Below are 24,751 nucleotides of genomic sequence, written 5' to 3'. Positions count from 1 at the left end.
GAGATGTGGGGGGGCTGGTAGTCATGGTGGGGAGCTGGCTGATGGAGGACCTCAGTTTTCTTCAGGCTGACTTCCAGGCCAAACACTTTGGCAGTTTCCGCAAAGCAGGACGTCAAGCGCTGAAGAGCTGGCTCTGAATGGGCAACTAAAGCGGCATCGTCTGCAAAGAGTAGTTCACGGACAAGTTGCTCTTGTGTCTTGAATAAAGACCAATTTATCTCTTAAAACTCCTTTGACTCATCACAAACATGCCCTGTACATTAGATCATGAAATTTGGTCTTGTAAAGGGATCAGATACATTGAAGACTTAGGAACAAGGGCAACTGATGTCATTTGAGCAACTTAAAAAATTAAATATAGTATTCTTAATACAATATTTTGCTATTTTCAAATCAGAGCATATTTAAGAGATAAGCTGGTTCCAACATGTATTTACCTAAGTGTAGCAACATAGAGACTAATAAAGTGAAATACAAAGAAATCTATTTCAGCAATTTATCACTTAGTCCAAATGGGGTCCCCTGAACCAGGGGTTCATAAATCTAGACAAATATAGGAGTCAGACAAATGTGATAATAGAGGAGAAGAATTAGGCTGATTTACGATGAAACTGTATGACTAACACAATAAATGTAAGATTATAGACTGTACAACAATTTTTTTTTAAACATCAGTTATACCTCACCACAACAATTAAATAAACTGAAGTCAGGTTTATCAGATCAGTGTTTTAGATGTGGCAGAGAGGTGGGAACTTTTTTTCCCCCCACATTCAGCATGGTCTTGTGATAAAGTAAAATACTTCTGGCTAGAATTAGCAATTTTTTTTTAAAGAAAAAAATTACAGGAGTCCAATCACTACAGAATCCAGAATTATTATTATTATTAGGTAACATTATAGGGATAAGACCTAAACTGAAATTAACTAAATACCAGATAGAATTTGTTAAAATTGCATTAGCAATGGCTAGAAAAGATATTGCAGTTGCTTGGAAATCTGACTCACACTTGAGATTGGAACGGAGTGCAGAAATGCAGTTATGTTCCCCTTGAGAAAATTACATACAATTTAAGTAAAATATATATTTTTTTTTACAAATTTGGCACATGTATCTACAAATAATAGGATTAAACTTTTAATTTTTTTATATTTCTAAACATTCTTCTTAACCTTTAAGGCCTGAGTGGAACCCTATTAACAATGAAATAGATATGAATTTTAGATGGGATTTAATACTTACAGCAGTCCATTCTCACTCTCTCTTTTTTCCTGTCTTAACACTTAATTCTGTACTTTTCCTTTTATCTTTCCTTGGGTTTGTAGGGGGTGGGGGGGAAGGGTTATTGGGGTATATACAATATTACATCTGTACTTTGAAATATATTTGAATGCATGGTTAAACCTTTTAAATAAAATATTAAAAAAGGAAATTAGAGGAATAAAATGCTTATCAACTATACTTAGAATTTTGTTAGTACAATGTACACTGTAGGCCAGGGGTAGCCACCCTTTTGATTTTTAATGTAGCATGGTAACAGGCCATTTGGCCCACCAATCTGTGCTACCCAATTAATCTACACCCCCAGTAGGTACTCGTGGGTCAAAGTGTTGTTACTGTATGTCTAAATTAAAAATTAAAAGATTGCACCCCCCCCCCCCACCCTTTGGCCTACTTATCAAATGCACCAAATCATTGTTGTATGCAGACTTTGCTAAGCCCAACATAAACTAGAGGAACACCACCTTGGATTCTACCTGTGCTGCCTACAGGCCAATAGAATAAACAGAATTTTCTAATTTCAGGCAGTGAATATCCTCTGTCTTCTTCTGCACCCTTTTGCCTTTCTCCTTCTGCCTTTTATGTCCTTGCCCCCACCCATTCTCATCTCCCCTCCAGATTTTTCTGCTCTCTTTATCCCATCCTCACCACAGTTCCATCTGGCCTCTTTATACCACCATTCTCACTTTCACATAAGACTCCGGCACTAGCAGCCTTTGTCTTCTAATCAACCATTGCACCCTGTACAACTCATCTTCCTCCACTCCACTCATTTGTTTTACTTGCCTCACTCTCTTTTCTGGCATTTGTAAATCCTCTGCCCCTGCACATCATGTTTCTTTATCTGGTTCTTCAATCCCTGTCCCACCCGGTCTTGGTCAAGGGTACCGGCTCAAAACATTAACATTCTTTTTCTCCCACCAACTTCCTCCAGCAGATTGTGTTGAACTTCATATTCCATCATCCCATGTGTTTGAAGCTTCTCCGCCTGTTTTATGCCAAGAATTTACTGCAATGTCACAGAGACCCAAACAATTTTGTAGATCTTTGCTGTTTTTACTCCCCAAGTAACTGACCAAAAAGCAAAAGGCTCACAAGCAGAACACTTCATGAACATTTTTTTGTAGAAATGTCCCTGAAAAGGGTCTTTCATGCAGTTTGTTTTGGTTGATCAAAGTATACCAAAAACCTGACGAAAATTGTTATAATTCTATTTCTCTACTTACTGTGTTGTACCTTCCCTTAGAAGATTGTCCTCATTGAGCAGCAACCGCACATCTGGAGGAAAACAGATGTGCAATTTAATCAGTAGGCACAATAAGACATGAATTCAGGTATAAGAGATGATATCTGCTCTCTGTGTTTGCAATAAAGCCTTGAAAGGAAATGCTATGGGGAAAAAAAAAACATGGACCACTTTAAACTACTTTCAAAATAAACAAGTATTTTACGTGGTCAATAGCCCCTTCAGATTTTTGCAGCAAATACTCAAGAATGAAGAAAGCTTTTCTGCATAAACAATCTCAGAAACACGAAATTTTTTGGAAGAAGAGCAGAAGGAGATTGGTAGAAGTGTAAGAAAAAGTTCAAACCAATAACATTTTGAGGAGACATCTTAATAACAGTATTATTTATCTACATGAATAATATATTTTCCTATGCAAGAGAAGACCAATACAAAAAAAAAACAAACTCACTGGAAATTAACTCTCCTTTAATAATGACAAAAAAGCATGTGTAACTTTTCATATCAGTTTAGAAACAGAAACTCGTACACCAATTTCTCAAGATGCTTAGATAGGACTAACAACTAATCATGTGGACCAAAGCTTGATCAAATGGAACAGTTCTTGATCAAAGCAAAAAACATATCTAGAAAGATGCAGCATTAACAAACTATCATGTGGATAAGAACAGCACGTATTCTCTTTCGAGGAATATAGGATCGCATTTGATTTGAGTTGTCTGCTGGAGTGCCAGCACTATGGTGATTCCACCCCCCCCAACCAAATTTTGTGATCTTTGTAAATATTAAATAATCATGCTTTATTTATTATTTGATTGTGATTAAAGGGCAATGTGAAACTTTTGAATTAAGACTCAAATAAAAAAAGTTACCTTATTAGCAATTTAACTTACCATTAAAAACTTCATTGAATTCTCCTGGTGGAGCATGAATAATGAAGTTCGCTGCTATGCGCACCTGTAATTAAAATTGTGATTCTAATTAATTTTCATCCTCAACTTGTAAGGTTTAAAATAACTTCTACCTTTCTATAAATATTAAATGAACCATTTTTTTCTGATTTGGGAAATAAATTGCAATTGCAACTCAAAATAAACCTGTACAACTTTCAGTATTTCGTCCGCAAAGTATTAAAAAGGAAGAAGAAATGAACTAGAATTCATTTTATGGGATACCAGTGCAATGCTTCATCATCTCAAAGATGCCTGCATTTTATTAGTTTCCAAAGCAGTCTGAAGTTAGAACAAAATATAATGCATTTAATTAAAGGTCATGACTCTGCTTTAGGGCATGATTTATTTCCTCACCTGCAGACCACAGTCAGTGAGGATTGGTAAGAGCATCTCCTTCATAATCTCCATCAGTACTGAAGCATCACAGAGCTACATTGTTAACCCCCTGCTCTCCTCGCCTTACAACTATGACTGTCTGGCTTGCTACAACACCACCACCATCATCTACAAATTTGCTGGCAATTTCACAGTCGTGTGTTATATAAAAAGGGGCATGAGTCAGCATAAGGAGGGTTCAGTAGATTTACAGAGAGATGAGTCTGGGCACAAATGTTACAATCACAGGTAACTTCATTGAACTCATGGGAGACAAACAGGGGAAGACGTCAAATGATAATTATTCTACTTCTTTCTTTGGCTTGGCTTCGCGGACGAAGATTTATGGAGGGGTAATGTCCACGTCAGCTGCAGGCTCGTTTGTGGCTGACAAGTCCGATGTGGGACAGGCTACTAAACAACTACATAGACATTCACATCAGACCCAGGTTGTTCTCCGATACCAGAGGCGATCTATCTTCTACAAGCTTCTGCACGTGTACACATTCAGACAGGGACTCCAGATGGCTCAGTGTTAAGTAATATACAGTTACAAGATGGACATAAATGCACACTCCCAGTTCCCTGTACCAATGAGGTGTGGGTGGGGGCTCTCTTAAGTATAGTGCACACTTCCAGTGACATCCACAGTAGCGACCTGACGTGGAGCAATGTCTGGGGCTGGCAACCACAAGTCAGAGAGAAGGAAATGTGCTATACATTGATGTTTTATACAGTTCTGATCTGGGCGCCTAGCCAATAATGACCCTAGGTAATTTAAATTAGCCAACGGTAAGGTGTGCACTAATGGCATGCCAGAGATCAACCTTGATTGACAGGTAATGGGAGTTCCAAACTAGTTTCCAAAGGATGGTTGTGGTGGGGGGGGAGGAAATCACATGACCAATGCAATCCACAATATTCTAGACAGAGGGAGGGAGGCCATGTGTTTCTCCTCAATCCACATAATAGCTTGACAATATTTTTTATAAAAATTAGTTATTGATGGCAAAATACAGAGTCCATCGATAATCATTTGCATAAAAGCACTTGGATGTTCTATGCAGATAGTGATGGAAGCAATGTAATAGAATACTGTCGATGCATTTGCCAATCAACTAAATTAACTGCCCCCTCCCCCATGACAGAAATGGGTAAAAATATTTACAACAATTGAAGCTTGTGTAGATTTATCAACCCCAATGTTCACAGGTAAATTCCAGCCAGGGAAAACAAGGCGCAGTGCTTGCCCTCTTAAAGTTGGGCAATTCAATTTGGACATTTTATAATCAGTTCCGTATAAGGGAACATACAATACTCAAGTCTCACAAAAGAAGGACAAATAGGTTGCCTGGCCCCTCAAGTTCATCTCACCATTCAATGTGACTATAGCTCATCTCTGCTGGTCTCAACTCCTTGTATGCTAGTTCCCCATTGCGCTCTCTTTCAAAAGTTTACAGGCGCTCACTTACCATACTTCTAATGATCTAGTTTCCACAACCGTCTGGGGTAGAGAATTTAATAGATTTAGCATCGACTCCAAATGTCTACTTTAAACAACCAGCCTATTACCATGCAACTATGTATTGCCAAGGCAAATAGCGCCTTTGGAAGACTACACAAAACAACCAACTGAAAAACCTCACAAAGATTAGCGTATACAGAGCCGTTGTCATACCCACACTCCTGTTCGGCTCCGAATCATGGGTCCTCTACCGGCATCACCTACGGCTCCTAGAACGCTTCCACCGGCGTTGTCTCCGCTCCATCCTCAACATTCATTGGAGCGCCTTCATCCCTAACGTCAAAGTACTCGAGATGTCAGAGGCCGACAGCATCGAGTCCACGCTGCTGAAGATCCAGCTGCGCTGGGTGGGTCACGTCTCCAGAATGGAGGACCATCGCCTTCCCAAGATCGTGCTATATGGTGAGCTCTCCACTGGCCACCGTGACAGAGGTGCACCAAAGAAGAGGTACAAGGACTGCCTAAAGAAATCTCTGGGCGCCTGCCACATTGACCACCGCTAGTGGGCTGATATCGCCTCAAACTGTGCATCTTGGCGCCTCACAGTTCGGCGGGCAGCAACCACCTTTGAAGAAGACCGCAGAGCCCACCTCACTGACAAAAGGCAAAGGAGGAAAAACCCAACACCCAACCCCAACCCACCAATTTTCCCCTGCAACTGCTGCAACCGTGTCTGCCTGTCCCGCATCGGACTTGTCAGCCACAAACGAGCCTGCAGCTGGCGTGGACATTTACCCCCTCCATAATCTTCGTCCGCGAAGCCAAGCCAAAGAAAAGAAGATGTATTTCTAATCAACCATTTAATCAACTCAGTACCTCGCTTTGACCATCATTGACTCTCTTCTAAAGGAACTTTCCGTTAATTTGAGTAATCCTTTACTTCCTTGGAAAATAAGGAATCCTGGTCAACTTCAGGCTGCTGGAATCTCCAACTACCATAGCCAACTTTAGTTCATTCAACAATTCTACTCTTCTTAATGACGACATGCCTAATATATAGAATCCATGGAGTAAAAGTCACCTTAATCATCTACTCTTTGACTTAAGCCATAGAAATCAAACAGCATAATTATTCTCTCTTTGGCTTGGCTTCGCGAATGAAGATTTATGGAGGGGTAAATGTCCACGTCAGCTGCAGGCTCGTTTGTGGCTGACAAGTCCGATGCGGGACAGGCAGACACGGTTGCAGCGGTTGCAGGAGAAAATTGGTTGGTTGGGGTTGGGTCTTTAAATAATTTGCACTGGTTGCCATTGGGCTGTCATGTCAACACAAATATTCAAACAAAATGTACTAAAATTCAACTGGTTCTAAATTTTGGAAGAAAACTAGCGATTATCAGATTAGTTTTTTTTGGACCAAAAGTGAGAGTAGTGAAAGAATTCAAAAATGTCAACTGAAGCCAACACCTAAATGAGGAAAAAAAATTTGGGATATCCTCTATACTGCTAAAATGAAAAAAAATTATTTAACAAAAATTTAATTGAAATGAATTTCACCATACATGTTACAGGATGTGCCCACTCATGTCTTATTTGGAAGGGAATGACAGCTTAAAAATTACCTTTGAAAAAAAAGGTTACTTCAACATTTCCAACTCCAGAATTTATTTTACCCCATTACCAGATGTTATCCTGAACCTAAGAACATCCTTCATGTAACTTAAATATCCTTTATTTTTAAAAAATCAAGTACTTTTGAACTGCAGTCATTATTTTGATGCAGGGAAATAGTATAAAGCAGAACCTAAACATCAGAACTTCCAATATTTATTCATTTAACTAAATCAATATAACCAAACTGCAACTGAGAGAGCGAGCTTAAGTCATATACGTACAGGAAAGACCACTGACAAAATTGGTTATACATATGTTTTTTCAACCTCTGGCCTAATTATCTAATATTTACCTCCGTGATACTGCTGATTCGGAGCCGAACAGGAGTGTGGGTATGACAACGGCTCTGTATACGCTTATCTTTGTGAGGTTTTTCAGTTGGTTGTTTTTCCAGACTCTTTTGTGTAGTCTTCCAAAGGCGCTATTTGCCTTGGCGAGTCTGTTGTCTATCTCATTGTCGATCCTTGCATCTGATGAAATGGTGCAGCCGAGATAGGTAAACTGGTTGACTGTTTTGAGTTTTGTGTGCCCGATGGAGATGTGGGGGGGCTGGTAGTCATGGTGGGGAGCTGGCTGATGGAGGACCTCAGTTTTCTTCAGGCTGACTTCCAGGCCAAACATTTTGGCAGTTTCCGCAAAGCAGGACGTCAAGCGCTGAAGAGCTGGCTCTGAATGGGCAACTAAAGCGGCATCGTCTGCAAAGAGTAGTTCACGGACAAGTTTCTCTTGTGTCTTGGTGTGAGCTTGCAGGCGCCTCAGATTGAAGAGACTGCCATCCGTGCGGTACCGGATGTAAACAGCGTCTTCATTGTTGGGGTCTTTCATGGCTTGGTTCAGCATCATGCTGAAGAAGATTGAAAAGAGGGTTGGTGCGAGAACACAGCCTTGCTTCACGCCATTGTTAATGGAGAAGGGTTCGGCTCCGAATCATGGGTCCTCTACCGGCACCACCTACGGCTCCTAGAACGCTTCCACCAGCGTTGTCTCCGCTCCATCCTCAACATCCATTGGAGCGCTTACACCCCTAACGTCGAAGTACTCGAGATGGCAGAGGTCGACAGCATCGAGTCCACGCTGCTGAAGATCCAGCTGCGCTGGATGGGTCACGTCTCCAGAATGGAGGACCATCGCCTTCCCAAGATCGTGTTATATGGCGAGCTCTCCACTGGCCACCGTGACAGAGGTGCACCAAAGAAAAGGTACAAGGACTGCCTAAAGAAATCTCTTGGTGCCTGCCACATTGACCACCGCCAGTGGGCTGATAACGCCTCAAACCGTGCATCTTGGCGCCTCACAGTTTGGCGGGCAGCAACCTCCTTTGAAGAAGACCGCAGAGCCCACCTCACTGACAAAAGGCAAAGGAGGAAAAACCCAACACCCAACCCCAACCAACCAATTTTCCCTTGCAACCGCTGCAATCGTGTCTGCCTGTCCCGCATCGGACTTGTCAGCCACAAACGAGCCTGCAGCTGATGTGGACTTTTTACCCCCTCCATAAATCTTCGTCCGCGAAGCCAAGCCAAAGAAGATACTGCTGATCTACTAGCTGTGCTACTGGTTTGTCCTTACAGCCACACCTCAGTTTCAACTTCCAACTATTTCATTAGCTCAGTATGACAGCAACTTCATTTACAAAATTTGCTGATAACACCACAGAAGAGGGTTGTGTAAAAAGGGGCAATGAGTGAGTATACAGAAGGGAGATTGAAAACTTGGTACTAACAACTTCACACTCAATATAACTAAAAAGGAGCTGATTGTCTACTTTTGGAGGGGAAAATCAGTGATCGTTCGGGGAATACCTGGGAGTCACCATCTTGGAGAACTTTTCTTGGGCCCAACATGCTAATGTCATTGCGAAGAAAGCACATCAGCCCCTCTACTTCCTAAGGAGTTTGCAGAAGTTAAGTATGACATCAAAAACCTTGGCAAGCTTCTACAGATCACAGCCTGGTACGGGAGCACCAATACCTCCGAGTGGAAAGCCCTGCAAAAGGTAGTGGACACAGCTAGTACATCACAGGCAAAACTCTCCCCACCACAGAGAAAATCTACATGGAATACTGCTGTCAGAGAGCAGCAGCCATTATCAAAGATCTACACTACCCAGTTCATGCACTATTCTGTTCTTTTTGCTGTTTCAGGAAGTTACCCTTCCACCATCAGACTCCTCCTAAACAACAAACAAACTCATTTATAGATTCTTACTTTGCATGTTATTTATTACTGATTTTTTCCCCCCTGTATTGCACAGTTTGCTTTAATTTCTTTCTTTGTATACATTTTTCTCTTTTTATATACACATCTTTCTTCTTGAGTTTAGTCACTGATAAATACAAATTCTGTTTGGCCCACAAAAAAAATCTCAGGGCTCTGTGATGTAACGTATGTACTGACAATAAACTTGAACTTTAATTCTATCCTACTAATTGAGCACACATCTCCACTGCCTCATCTATTATAAAAATTATCTGAATTCCATTGTGCTTGGCTTGTATTCCAATCTATCCAAATCTACAACTTTGCATAGCCTTTTTTGCCCTGTTCAATTTATTTTGTGTATAGAGCAAGTGCCACTTCAGTTGAAAGCTATTGTACATTAGGAACTCTGTTAAAATAATTACACAATTTCCCATTGTGTTTACTCCTTTTAAACCAATTCCCTGCAGCAGCTCGAGGTCCCCTTTGCCCAACTTACAACCAAACTTGAGTTACAACCAATCCTTTGGTCCCCATTACAGTCGCAAGTCAAGGACTAACTGTACCTCAGAGCCCGTTGCCTGGTTCTGAGAAACACACCAATTCAATGAAGCCGTGAAACTATTATTTAATTACTTCTTTTAGGTTCCTTGAAAAGTCTAATGGGGCTGATGCTTTAGATTGCTTTAATGACCAAATTTAAAATATTTATTTCAAAAATAAATATTAATCTTTCTCACCCATTTAAATTAATCTCAAAGTCCTATTCTAAAGCCTAATGTACTTCTGTTACAAATACTTGAGTTTAAATTGTATTATTGGGTTTTCTGAAAATGATGTTATCTAGATATTTATAGAAAATTGATTCCAATTCCCATATTATTCATATTGCACTTCAATGCTACACTAACCATGCTGCCCATGGTAAACAAGGGGGTGCCAATACCTGGTAAAATCCGACACTCCAACACAAAATATCAATCTCTCTGGCCTATCCTACTCTTCAGTATGGTTGAATAAATTTACTTATATGCATCTCTTGAGATGAGGCTAAATTTAAATCTTAAATGATCGTATAAGACATCTGAAAATGAAAAATTCCTTGTATGATAATGAACAACAAGCTCTCACAGCTCCTTGATTTTTCCTAGTCCTTTCAGCATGGGACATCCCTAGCACTAGGGAGGTAAAGCATCCTGGTCAAACTAGTACATTTTTAGCTCTCATTTCATAATCTATTTATTGGTGTTTATATCAATAAGTGGAAAAGAAAAACTATATTTTTAAGTAATGTCCATTCACATCAATTTCTAAACTTGCACTGCATGTAAAAAAAATTCTATAATAAATAAATGTCATCTGATAATTCATAATTAAAAGGTATATTTTTCTCCAGAAATTAGGTCATCTATGCTCAGAAGGACTATGTCACATGATGCATGCCAGACAAAGAATATTGCTCCATTACTACAATCCTAATAACACATTTCAAATTAATTACAGTTAGGTTTTTCTAAATTAATCTTCATGAAAAGTATACAGCAGTTGGATTGAGTAAAAAACCAATTCGGATTACCTTCAATTTCAGTTTACGGAGGAATGCATTTGAATTGCAACCGACAATCCAACTCCTGTGGGATCACACATCACAACTTTTGCTACAAGGTGTCAACTTCAGTGCAGATAAAGTTTCAATAAAGTTGTGTTTGGATAAAATGGCATTACCTAGGATGACTGCCATTGGGGTGACTCTCTTAAAATGTATCCCTGCCTAATAAGAGTACAGCCACTCCCCTACTTACAACCATCCGTACATATGACCGAAAAAATACTGTATAAATTTTTTTAAAAAGAAAAAAAATGTCAATATAAAAAATTATGCTTGGTCTAACATCCATCAATGTTAAAGGCAGCGTGCATAGGATGGTGACTGTCAGACACTGGCATTGTGTACATCACAGCATTGCTCTCAGTTGCCATTCAGTAAATGCGTGTTATTCAAGTAAATGTAACGAATTTTCATGCTGGATTAAGCATTATATTAAACCCCAAAGAAGATGAGCAAGAGGATAAACCCATGGCCTCCTGAAAAAAAGCCAACAATCCAAACAAAGCACATTCTCCAAATGTGTGACTCCCCACAGCCAAGTACATTTATACATTGATAGGATAAAGAATGCTGTACAGATAAATGACTTCTACATGCCATGCTAACATACATTCAAACGTGTGACTCCCAACAGCCAAGTACATTCATATCTCTTTCTCTTTGGCTTGGCTTCGCGGACGAAGATTTATGGAGGGGGTAAAAAAGTCCACGTCAGCTGCAGGCTCGTTTGTGGCTGACCAGTCCGATGCGGGACAGGCAGACACGATTGCAGCGGTTGCAAGGGAAAATTGGTTGGTTGGGGTTGGGTGTTGGGTTTTTCCTCCTTTGCCTTTTGTCAGTGAGGTGGGCTCTGCGGTCTTCTTCAAAGGAGGCTGCTGCCCGCCAAACTGTGAGGCGCCAAGATGCACGGTTTGAGGCGTTATCAGCCCACTGGCGGTGGTCAATGTGGCAGGCACCAAGAGATTTCTTTAGGCAGTCCTTGTACCTTTTCTTTGGTGCACCTCTGTCACGGTGGCCAGTGGAGAGCTCGCCATATAATACGATCTTGGGAAGGCGATGGTCCTCCATTCTGGAGACGTGACCCATCCAGCGCAGCTGGATCTTCAGCAGCGTGGACTCGATGCTGTCGACCTCTGCCATCTCGAGTACCTCGACGTTAGGGGTGTGAGCGCTCCAATGGATGTTGAGGATGGAGCGGAGACAACGCTGGTGGAAGCGTTCTAGGAGCCGTAGGTGGTGCCGGTAGAGGACCCATGATTCGGAGCCGAACAGGAGTGTGGGTATGACAACGGCTCTGTATACGCTTATCTTTGTGATGTATTTCAGTTGGTTGTTTTTCCAGACTCTTTTGTGTAGTCTTCCAAAGGCGCTATTTGCCTTGGCGAGTCTGTTGTCTATCTCATTGTCGATCCTTGCATCTGATGAAATGGTGCAGCCGAGATAGGTAAACTGGTTGACCGTTTTGAGTTTTGTGTGCCCGATGGAGATGTGGGGGGGCTGGTAGTCATGGTGGGGAGCTGGCTGATGGAGGACCTCAGTTTTCTTCAGGCTGACTTCCAGGCCAAACATTTTGGCAGTTTCCGCAAAGCAGGATGTCAAGCGCTGAAGAGCTGGCTCTGAATGGGCAACTAAAGCGGCATCATCTGCAAAGAGTAGTTCACGGACAAGTTTCTCTTGTGTCTTGGTGTGAGCTTGCAGGCGCCTCAGATTGAAGAGACTGCCATCCGTGCGGTACCGGATGTAAACAGCGTCTTCATTGTTGGGGTCTTTCATGGCTTGGTTCAGCATCATGCTGAAGAAGATTGAAAAGAGGGTTGGTGCGAGAACACAGCCTTGCTTCACGCCATTGTTAATGGAGAAGGGTTCAGAGAGCTCATTGCTGTATCTGACCCGACCTTGTTGGTTTTCGTGCAGTTGGATAATCATGTTGAGGAACTTTGGGGGACATCCGATGCGCTCTAGTATTTGCCAAAGCCCTTTCCTGCTCACGGTGTCGAAGGCTTTGGTACATTCATATATTGATGGGATAAAGAATGCTGTACAGATAAATGACTTCTACATGCCATGCTAACATACATTCAAACGTGTGACTCCCAACAGCCAAGTACATTCATATATTGATGGGATAAAGAATGCTGTACAGATAAATGACTTCTACATACCAGGCTAACATACATCCAACTTGCGTCCATTTTGAGATCTGACTGGTCGGTCACATCTTGAATTGGATGAAAGTTGGAAATTCACTGTATCCGTTTGATTGTTTGTCCATTGGGACCGGTGTGGAGTTTAGTGGCAGGCTGTCGGGAGGGAGCGGGGCAGTGGGATCAGTGCAGGGACCGACAGCAGCCCCCAACGATAGATGGTGGTGATGCTAATTTATGATGTAAATTTATACAGTATATTTTTTGTTTGTATGTACGGATGGTCATAAGTCAGGGAGAGGCTGTATTAAGTACTGTATATTAGTAAGGCTTTATCCGTAAACTTGGGAAGGGGGGGCTTAGTTGCGACAGCGGTACAGTTAGCACACCGCATTCTACATTGGCACATTGCTCCCACAATATAAATATAAACTTGTGAATATCGCTTATTAATTAAAACAAACATCCTTTGGACTTTGACACGTGCCAGTGTACCAAGTCACAAATTTACAGGAGGCAGAATAAATCCGTAACTAAAGTTATATACCGTGTCATCTAACAACAATAGGCTGTTCTACCATTTAATAAAATATGACCAAACCTCCTAATGCAATTGTATACAATTGACATGACTGATGAAAAGACATTAACCTGAAACAGCAAATTGTTCTTTCTCCAAAGATGTTGCCAACTTGGAGCATTTCCAAAACGTTCAGGTTTATTACAAACTAGCAGGATACCTGGCGTTATCCAGGAAATAAAACACTCAGTTCTTGTTGTTGGCTCCAAAAGTGGGCATCTGAAAAATACGAGTTATAGGCTCTGATCACTTTTAGGAAATGGTTAGACTGCTGTGATGGCTAGCAGCAGCATTTTCAATGGCCGTGAAGGCTCGGACAGTAGAGGCATGTTGTTTTCCATTGGAAAATTATCGATGGCGTTTCACCTTTCCTTTGCTCAATGTTGGCATACCTCTGACATGGAGCCAATTAACTGCATTAATGGAAGAATACTCAATGTCAACTGAGTAACTCAATGTCAACTGAGTAACTCAATGTCAACTGAGTAACTCAATGTCAACTGAGTAACTCAATGTCAACTGAGTAACTCAATGTCAACTGAGTAACTCAATGTCAACTGAGTAACTCAATGTCAACTGAGTAACTCAATGTCAACTGAGTAACTCAATGTCAACTGAGTAACTCAATGTCAACTGAGTAACTCAATGCTGCATTAAGCGGGTTGGCTGTAGTAAATGGTGCTGCCCTTCACCTGGTGGTTTTCATTCACATTGCTCGGAGTCTTGCTTGTTCTTCCTCAGCAGTCTCTTGTCTGCTCGTGGAATGCCTGGCAGCATCAGCACTGGGGTTGGCATTGTTCCTCAGTTTCCTATTGCCTGCTCCTTGTTTGTCTTGAGGCCTGAGGACAAAAGCAGGCCTGGTGTTGCTTTGGCCATTTGTTTTTATTCTGAATGTACATTGATGTGGTCTTTATCTGCCACATGGCATTCTTGGAGGGCAGGTCCTCCATCGCTTTTTCCCCACGGTCTTTATAAATTGTGCACTATAGCGCTATCAACTTTCCCAAGCTGTTTAAAAATTGTCTGCTATTGCTATTTATTTTCTCCCTAACTCTCCCGCTGAAACTTTCCCACAGCAAAGTTTATACCTTCATTTTAATCTTTCTTCACGTTCTTGCACTCACAAACTTGGGTCATTTTTATCCCAGAATGCCATTGCCTGTACTACACTTGACTGATTGCAACGCTGGCGTCAAGACAGTCTATCCCCGGCATGAGATTGTCATTTCGCGTAGGTGTTAAGAAGATTTTCGTTTCACGCAAGACCCTTTTTAGGCCAATTGGCCATTAATTCCTGGGACCACTCGCAAGTGTGAAAGAGGCTTTGGATAATGCACCTGGACATCCCTCTCATTTGTCAGACCTTAATCCTGATGTTAAAGTGATATTTCTGTCACCAAACACGACTTCTATCATTCAGCCTATGGACCAAGGGGTGATTGCGACTTTTAAAACTCATTACCTTCGCTCAACATTTGCGCAGGCCATAACGGCAACCGACAATAATCAAACACCTTAGTGTGATTTTTGGAAAGATTACAACAGCATTCGTAATTGAATCAAGAACATCACAGCAGCATGGGAGAATGTTACAGAATGGAATTTGGAAAAAATGTCTCAAATGGTTTTCCCACAGCATTTATAAATTGTGAGCAATAGTGCTACTAACTTTCCCATGCTGTTTAAAAATTGTCCACTATTGCTATTTATTACTAGCACTTTCCCACGGTCCCTTATAAAGGTCAGCACAACAAGAAGAGCTAAAGGGCTCATACTATGCTGTACATAAAGCTTAATTTAGGCATGATTAATTTGTTCAAATACAAGATCATAATACATTGATCAGGATTTATGGCAGGTCCACCATCACTTGATACATCATAACGTCACCAGAAGGTAGAACAGTCTTAACCCCCAGGGATGGCTCCTTGTAAGTGTGAACATATGCAGTGTCCCAGTTAAGAGTGGTCAAGTGTGAACAGCAGAAACACCATTCCTATCCTGGGACACTGAACAACCAATTTAGTGGGATCCAAGTATAAAAGGAGCTAAAGATTAATAGAATTTTGAAAGTAAAACTATTTTCTATACAATATTGCCAAACATTTGGAATGAAACAGTTAGTGAACCAGTCTTCAGACAAGGCCCCAGTCATCCAGGCTTTGGGGTTGGATCTGCTTGTTAATGCTTTTGAATGCACGTAGCTTCTCGGAGAAGTAAATCAAGAAAGGCTTCATCTTAAAACTAGCAACATTACCTCCCAGTAACAAGGTAATTGGATCCATAAATGCTTTAATTCCTGGCATCGTGCAAGCTTCTTTATGGATGTATATTGGTTCCGGCATCTCTTTCAAAAAAAACTTCTCCATCTCATGAATGGGCCCCCGCCATTGCTTAGTTAAAATTGTGCTCTTTAAACTTACAGATAGTCTTACAGCCTCGCGTATTTCTCTCTGCTTCCTTTAAAATCGTCGACATGGTGGAATGCGACAACTGTGGACTACGTGCAATATCAGTGACTTTTCTACCTTGGTCATGTTGGTTAATGGCTTTCATTTTTACCTTCAAAGTTATGGTTTTCCCCTGTCTCTTTGCAGCTCTATCAGCAAGGGATTCGTTTTTCCTCTTGCTTGCCATGTTTATAGCGCCCACATAATGGTGACTGCGCACATGGCCCTATGTTGCTCAGGCGCATATTTAAAATTTTTTTTTGGTCGTATGAGCGGGTGGTCGTAACTTGCATAGGTCAGAAGTGAGGACTATCTGTATGAAGTAGCGTTTAAAAAAAAAAGCAAATATTGGTCCTAGCCAACCTGTTAATCAGTCATTTTAATCTCTTGATGCATTCAGTTTGTTCTCTTGATCTCTTCCAAACCATTAAGGAAAACTTAATTACATTTTCTATTACTTTAACATATCAAATATCATGAAAGCAGTACCTTCTAAGCAGAAGGGTTCACCACACCAAATTTAAAGAAAAATAAATGCAGCATGATCAGTCTAATTTAAGCAAAATGGAAGTTCACAGGCTCAAAGTTCAGATTTATTGTTAGAGTACATACAATGCATGTCTCTAATTTTATTAAGGAAATTGATGGTGGAGGGGCAGCACTGTTCTTGAACCTGGTGGTATGAGTCTTATGGCACCTCTACCTCTTATGTGCAGTTGTGTGAAATTCATCACTCTTTACATCATGTTAACAGGAACAAGCATCAGTGGTTCTCAACTTTCTCCCCCCCCCCCCTCCCCCAACTCATATATCACTTTAGGTAATCCCTCCGGATCCTATGGAAAGAAAAAGGTTGAGAACCACTGATGTAGATGAAAATTGTAAGTGCCAAGCATTACAAGAAAAACGTAACTTTTGGCAGCCCTGAAACAACTGGAAATTAATAGCAAAAAAAAATGTCACTGTAGTCAGCACTGGAAGAAAATGAAGCTCAGATGACTTTCTGATACAAGATAAAATGAAGTACATGATAATGTTAGAATCCAAAGAAATTTCGAACAATTTAAAAATGTATCAAATCAAGCGAGAACTGTTGCATTGAACCCACCAAGAACTGACTTATGCTCCTAGTTATTTTGAAACTTATGAGCAACTTGCTTTGAGCCAAGCACTAATGTCAAGTTCAAACAAAATAACAAAAGTTCTGTTTTCAAAGAACAAACCGGGTGAGCACTCCCTGAAAAAGTTAAAACACGATTCAGGCTCCAGCTGGTCACTAGAAAGGATTTCAAGCCACCAGGAACAAAAGACAATGAAGTGTCGGATCATGTCGTAACTTTACGATCTTCACCAGTTGGCAAAACGCTTTTTAAAATCGGCGAAAGCCACTGGGAAGATCAACTCTGGACGGTCTCTTCAGCGTTTCGATCACCATGTGGAAGCTGCTTCAGGTCAAAATCGGGGGGGGGGGGGGTGCTCCCTGTCTCCAACGATGAGACCTGGGTGCTGCGGCATGGGGAAGGGCACGACGGCCAGGAGGGGGGACAGGGGCTATCGGCTCGGCTCCGGCCATCGGGCTGGTGGGATCGCCTGGTTGCCTGGAGGGGCGGCGACCGCGACCAGAGCGAAGGAGGAAGCCAGAGGGGAGAGGTGTCCGGAACCTCGCCCCAGCCTGTAGCCCCGCCCGCCCGGCCGGCCGGGCCCGGCCCAGCAGCCCCAGAGCTGGCCCCGGGCAGCGCTCTTGGCTTTTTTTGGGCTGCCCTCAGACGCCCGCCGCTCGACCACCCTTACAAGGACTGCGGGCTGCTCGCACCGAGCTAAAAATAAAGCGGCCCCTGGCCCGAAACCGCCCGGGCCTGGCCCAGCCCGGCCAGAGGCAGCGCCCCTCGGGCTCCGCTCGCTGACCGGCGGAAGGGACGTGGAGAAAGGGCCGCGGGCTCGGCATCCTTTCCCGGGCGCGCCGGCCGTACCGAACTCCCCTCCCCCCTCCTCACCTTCTCCTCCTCCGAGACCTGCTCCTCATGATCCGCCATCTTGGGCCGGGCTGTAAATAACTGAATGCGTCGCGCGACCCCGCGCTCCCCGCCGCATTCTGGGTAAAGCGGGGCGGGCGGCGGCGGCGCGCATGACCGCTGGGCGCCGCCAAGGCGCAAGGGCGCCCTCTCCAGGCAGTTAGAGGCACAACGGGAACAGGTTCTGAGTTGCAGTGAAGAAAATGAGAGCTTCGCCTACTTTCAAAATTTGTAAGTAACTATTTTTTGGTTACGACCCCATTGGTTACTTTCTTAAATGATCAGTCGTGGTCTGTCCGTGTTAAGCCAATAGCCTCTGTAGGATGGGGTGCTCCATCAATAATCCACAAAAGGCTGAGTAGTGAAACAATCAGGCTTTTAATAGCTTAAGACTGGAACACTATCAAACAACCATTTCACCCCCCCCTCCCCCTGACTGATCAGAGCAAAAGGAAAGGGGTAGCCTGCAAGGGCTATGGTTAGGATCGGTGTCGGGAGGTTGCAGCCAATCACGGTATAACAATAGTTTACAACAATTAGTAGAATAGTAGTTTAGTGGGGGGACGGGGGAGTTTCCACTTCTTTTTAATGTAACATAGGTTACAATCCCATCTGCATTGTTCTATAAGATTTGTTAATATTCTGTTTTATTCTCATGTACCTATGTAAAATTAATACAATGAAACTGATAAAAATATTGAAAGAGACGAAATTGAGAGCTGGGTCAAGTTTGTTGCTCATTTTGTACATATTTTTTACATTACAGTTCAATCGTGCAATCAGATAACATTTTTTTTTGGTTTTGTATCGAAAGAGTGGTAGCCAGATGCAGTCGTATTAATGCAATTGAAAATGTCTGCTTAGCTGCAGAAATATACAGAGGGAGAATCTCGACCTTCACTTATGAGTGGCCTGATTTTGTAAACAGGATCATACTCAAGGAGGGTAGGTGAGGTGATGGACTCCTTCCCCCTCCAATAATTATCTAAAGAAATGAGCTTAATGATTGGAATAGAAATAGTCTGTCAGTCCTGGAAAAGCAAACTTGCAGGTGCAGTAAGAGTTAAAATACAGATAGCATGTTGCCCTTCAATCCAAGAAGATGAAGGATGTCTGACAACAACCACGCTCAGTTCTTGTTACCTGTTAATTTGCTATCTGCAGACTGACATAATTGAGAGTTTTTATTTGTCAAAAAAATACATCATACAGTGAAAAAACCAACAGGTTATTTCTAACATTACATACAGCCATGTATGGAGCACAATCTACAGAGTAAAGGATTATAATGGAAAGGAAAATCAATTAGCACCAAGCAAGGGAAGTTATTCAGGAGCCTGATAGCTGTAAGAAAGAAACTATCTAGGAGGTAGGGTGAGTGGTAATGAGGATTCCAAAAGGCTGCAGAGACCTGGATAGATTGCAAGAATGGGAAAAGAGGTGACAGGTGAAATACAATGTTGGATAGTGTAAAGTCATGCACTTTGGCCGAAGAAATAGATGGGCCGACTATTATTTAGGTGGGGAGAATATTCAAAATTCTGAGGTACAAAGGAACTTTGGAGTCCTCTTGCAGGATACCCTAAAGGTTAACCTCCAGGTTGAGTCGGTGGTGAAGAAGGTGAATGCAATGTTGCCATTCATTTGTATAGGAATAGCATATAAGAGCAGGGATGTAATGTTGAGACCCTATAAAGCCCAGGTGAGGCCTCACTTGGAGTACTGTGTACAGTTTTGGATGCCTAATTTGAGAAAAGGCCTGCTGGTATTGGAGAAGGTCCACAGAAGATTTACTGGAAATATACCAGGAATGAAATATTAGCATATGACGAATGATTGTCGTCTCTTGGACTGTACTCATTGGAGTATTGAAGGATGAGGACGGACCTCATAGGCATGCTTAAAGGCCGAACAGAGTAGATGTGGCAAGGATGTTTCCCATGGTAGGGGATTCTAGGACAAGAGAGCACAACCAAGATAAAAGGATGTCAATTTAAAACAGACATGCAGAAAAATGTCTTTAGTCAGCAGGTTGTGAGTCTGTGAAACTTGTTGCTACAGGTGGGTGTATTTAAGGTAGAGATGGACAGGTATTTGATTAGTCAGGGAATCATGCTGGGGAATGGGACTGAGTGGCAGAATGGTTCCACTCATGATTAGAATGGCAGAGCTGACTTGATGGGCCTAATTCTGCTCCTATATTTTGTGATTTGTCTTTAAGATTCTTGGCGCAAGCTGTCATACTCTTAAGCTTTCTACCTAATAAGAGGAGGGAGAACAGAGTGTGTCCAGGGTGTGATGGGTCCTTACAGCATGTTGGCTGCCAAGGCAGTGGGAAATGTAAAGGAAATACAAAGGTCCACCAGACTTATTCCTGACTGTCATTTGAAGAAACATTGGATTAACTAAGCCTGCATTCATGAGAGTTGAGAAGAATGCATGAGTCAGAAAGGATTTGTCAGGCTGGATGCAAAGAAAATGGTTCCTCTCACTGTAGGAATCTGAAGACATTACAGTCTCAGAATTTGGAATAATATAGTTAGAACTGGGTTAAGGAGAAATTTCTGCACTTGGAGCATAGTGAATCTGTCCAATTCTTTACAATAGGAGGTGATGCTAGACAAGAGAGGTATGTGGGGGGAGCAGGAATTTGGTATTGAACGGCAAAGCATTCTCAATTGGCTAAATGTTCTAAACCTGCACCTTTCTTCTTTGCTCCTACATATATGATCTATTTGAGGTCATATGTGTGATTGATCACCTTTTCTCCATAACATTAAAGAATTAGGGCTTCTTCAAAACCAATAAATTGAAATGTCATGGCATACTACCAAAAAACGATCTTAAACAGACTCAGAAACATATATTGATTTCATTAATGTAAATTAATCAGTTTCTTCATATATTTTTTAAAAGATTGCTGGTTTAAAAACTTTTAGAACCTGTCCACAGTATCTGTGCACGAGATGGAAAGAACAGAATTTGAAGTAGCTTTCCTAAGCAACACAAATGTAATTTTAACCTGGGATGTGGGTGGATCTGGACAAAATGAACACCAGACCTGTGGCACCAGATCCAGAGGAGACACCTCCTGAACTCTATGCTGTCTTTGACAGCTCAAAACAATTGAAAGATTGATTAAAACAATTAAAATAAAGTATTTTGTCCCTGGCTCAAGGTTAACGTCCATATGGGAAGTACATCTGGAGTCACTGCCCCACTGCTGAGCTCAGTGCTGGATAGCAAGGAGGAGTGGAAAATTTGGTGCATTGACATCTGATGGTTCTAACTATCAATTAACCTAATTTAGCACCTGAAAGGTCACAGAAAATGCTGCCGTAATTTACATTTAAAATTGTGTGTGCCTTGGTGTGGCTGGTTATGCTGAGACCTGGTTTTCATTGAAGATTGTAAAATATGAAGAGAGAAAATATCTATGACCTTTGAAGTTTGGAAGAGTGAGGCGTGATCTCATTGAAACAATACAGAATTTGTATGATGCCTGACAAGAATGACGTTTGTCCTGGCTAGAGTCTATAGAATCAAGGGTCACGGTGTTAAAATAAAGGGTGGGCCATTTTGGACTGAGATGGGAAAAACTATCTTCACCCTCAGGGTAAAAGATCTTTTGCATTCCCATTCAAATAAATGTCTTTGGATAATATAAGAATCAAAGAATATCAGGTGAGTTCAGTCAAGTGGTATGGAGCTTGATCTTACTGAATAGGAAAACAGGTGTGAGGGATTGAATGCCTCCTCCTGCTTCTATTTCTTCTGCACCCATCTCCTATTTTATGTCCATAACATTTCAACTTCTTTGCACTTTTCTCACGGATGCTTTTCTAACATGAACCCTTATCCTTTAAACTGGGTCACCCCAGAGTTTTTAAAAAAATTGTTGAGGTTACCATTGGAAAAATACGTACCTTGCAATCAACCTCATTCTCAAAACATATTTTCTCAATGCACCTCAGTACATCTGAATTTGGGCTGAACTTCAACGCTTGTACACTTTAAGTGGTACAGTGTAAATAAATCATCCTCTGCATTACATTGCCATCACTTGACAGCAAACCCAAGAATACTAGGACAATCTTCAAGGACACATTCACCATTGTTGTATATTTCATTTTGTTGTGTTGTTTTGTGGCTCTTCTTGTGAACCCGTCACCTTTTTATTGTCCTCCAGTTTTCTTCCTTTCCCCTTCATTATCTTACCCAAGAAATTGTTCTCCATAAGTAGAGTTATTTATTTTCATGAAAGTTGATCAGTTGATTGACCACGGGAACAAGCAATTCAATAAGATGCTAAGTAATTAGTATTTGGCCTACATCCATTCACATTCATTGGAATTAAAAATAACAATCAAGCTCTCTCAGATACATTAATCCAGAAAGTTCTATAGATACTTGTATTCTAATTGCAAACCGCTGCAATCGTGTCTGCCTGTCCCGCATCGGACTGGTCAGCCACAAACGAGCCTGCAGCTGACGTGGACTTTTTACCCCCTCCATAAATCTTCGTCCGCGAAGCCAAGCCAAAGAATTGCAAAAAGGTTGAGTTTTTGTTTCTATTTCTTCTCTTCACATTATTTTTCAATATTTCATCCCAATATTTACAATGTAGCCTTCACTTTTCATCCAAAACTTGTAGCTTCTTCCCTTGTCAGATTTGCACTGATCTTTATATTTTTACTCTATCAAAACCTACCAGAGACTATTAAGTGGATATTTAAAAATGTTAAAATAAAAACGGAAATTGCTGGTAATAGTTAGGAGATCAGACAGCATCTCTGGGAACAGGAACTGAATTAATGTTTCAGGTTGAAGAGGTCTGATGGATTGAAATGTTAATTCTGGGTTTTTTTTACCCGCCACATTTCTTTGTTTTTAAAATATTTTTATTGTTTATAGAAAAAAACATTTATACATGGTCTTACAATTAAGAACATAAATCAAATCATATTATATTCACATCACATGAAAATTGTAAATCAGAAGTATAAACCTTAATTATTTGCTTAACTCATCCCATTTAAAACATCAGATCCATTCCTCATAAAACACTGAATATTTCCAAAAATTTCATATTTTATTTTAGCTAACCAGAGTCCAATTCATTACCTAAAACCCTGCAACTAAACTCTTGACAAAAGCAGCGCCTTCACTATCTTCAAATTCCCGCGATTAAAAATACTGTAGGGACTGTAATGCTGTTGAATATTGGGAGCATGAATTTATCTGTATGTCTTCTTTGCAAATGGTGAACACTGATTTTTAGTTAAGCTCTAATTGGGTGGACAACCACGCCCATGAGAGTGAAATTGACTTCAAACTTTGACCAATAAAATGTATACAAAAGATCGGGCAGAATGACACAATGTGCATCAAATGAGGGTCTGGACTGTTGCAAAGTATCGACTGAATAGGTTTTACCTCCATTTTTGAGTGTATGATTTACTCATAATGCTGGTATTCTGAATAAAACCATTCATCTACACCACCTTATTATACCTGTGTGCCACATTTGATGTCACATTCTAAATGTACACACCACCAAACTGACTCCTTATATAAGTGCCTTTGGAAGAAGTGTATGCCTGTTATGTGTGACCTCCATTATTAAAAAATAACTGAATGACAACCAAATACATTCATTTTGAGCAACAACATGAAAAGCTGAATTGATGAATAACACTGATATGATGTGCAGAGAATTAATAATTAATGATGTTCTGCATTGTTTCCCCCTTCCTGACAGGAAGTGGTAAGTAGGAGGCAGGTACACCCCAAGTTTAAGTCAGTACAGTCAATCTTGTGTAGCATCCATTTACTTCAGTTTACCTTTAGAAAGTCAGGAAAATATGGCACATTCTCAATCTGGGAGGATTTATAATTAAATTGGATGTAGCAGGAAATTATGGCTAATATCTAAATGATGCAAGTATTCCATAGATTTTTCTTTGTAACAAGAGACACTGTAGCAAATAATAGTTTAATATTTGTTCATGTGGTGGCAACTTAATACTTTATCTATTTTCGTGATACTTTCCTTTTTCGTGTATCTGTATGTCAAGCACAGGTGAAATGTAATCCCTGCCTTGAAAAATAGTATATTAGATTTCAGATTCAGATTTTTTTGTCAGAGTACATACAACCCTGAGATTCTTTTTCCTGTGGGCATGGCAGAATTACTACATATTGGTAGTGCAAAAAAAAAGGTACACAGCATATACATGTAACCGATTAAAGAACCGTAAACAGACAACAAATGTAAGCAAACTGTGCAATAAAGAGAGAATTAAAAAAATCATTAAAGTGCACAAGTAAGTACCTGATTGAGTTTGTTCTTGGGGAGTCTGATGGCGGAGAGATAGCAGCTGTTCCTGAACCGGGTGGTGCGAATCCTGTGGCTCCTATACCTCTTTCCTGATGGCAGCAGTGAGAATGGGTGCAGTGCCTATCTTGTTTGTTACATTGAGGATACCTTATCTACGACATTGAATATGTTTTCAACAGAATGGCAAGTTGACTTTGTTTTGAAGTTTTACTATTCATTGTAGGGTACCATACATTTGGGATTCACAGTCATAAATACAGCAGCTGGAAATGATTTCACACAATGTTGATATTTATCATCACCAGTTCAGTGAGCTCAACATAGTGCTGTGATAACTACCCAGTAATTATGTTTTTACTGCTCAGTGAGGACTTTCTTGACATGGAACAGTTTTGGAAGATGTGACATGAACTAAGTCATAAA

At 41.0% G+C, this 24,751-nt stretch overlaps 1 protein-coding gene across 1 annotated transcript in view; it reads right to left on the bottom strand.

Moving 5' to 3' along the window:
• Positions 1–18,078, bottom strand: part of LOC138746082 (F-actin-capping protein subunit alpha-2) — a 35,327-nt gene extending 17,249 nt beyond the window's left edge. Inside the window, exons 1-3 of the mRNA XM_069903876.1 lie at positions 17,971–18,078; positions 3,421–3,484; positions 2,508–2,559 (exon numbers count right to left, since the gene is read on the bottom strand). Of these exons, the coding sequence (XP_069759977.1) occupies positions 2,508–2,559; positions 3,421–3,484; positions 17,971–18,009 (155 nt within the window). The 5' untranslated portion in view covers positions 18,010–18,078. The remainder of the gene's footprint in view (positions 1–2,507; positions 2,560–3,420; positions 3,485–17,970) is intronic.
• Between the last annotated feature and the right edge of the window lie 6,673 nt (positions 18,079–24,751).

This window comes from Narcine bancroftii, chromosome 11 (genome assembly GCF_036971445.1).
Source record: "Narcine bancroftii isolate sNarBan1 chromosome 11, sNarBan1.hap1, whole genome shotgun sequence".
NCBI lineage: Eukaryota > Metazoa > Chordata > Chondrichthyes > Torpediniformes > Narcinidae > Narcine > Narcine bancroftii.
Note: the sequence above shows the minus strand (reverse complement) of the source record. Positions and strands in the feature narration are given on the sequence as shown.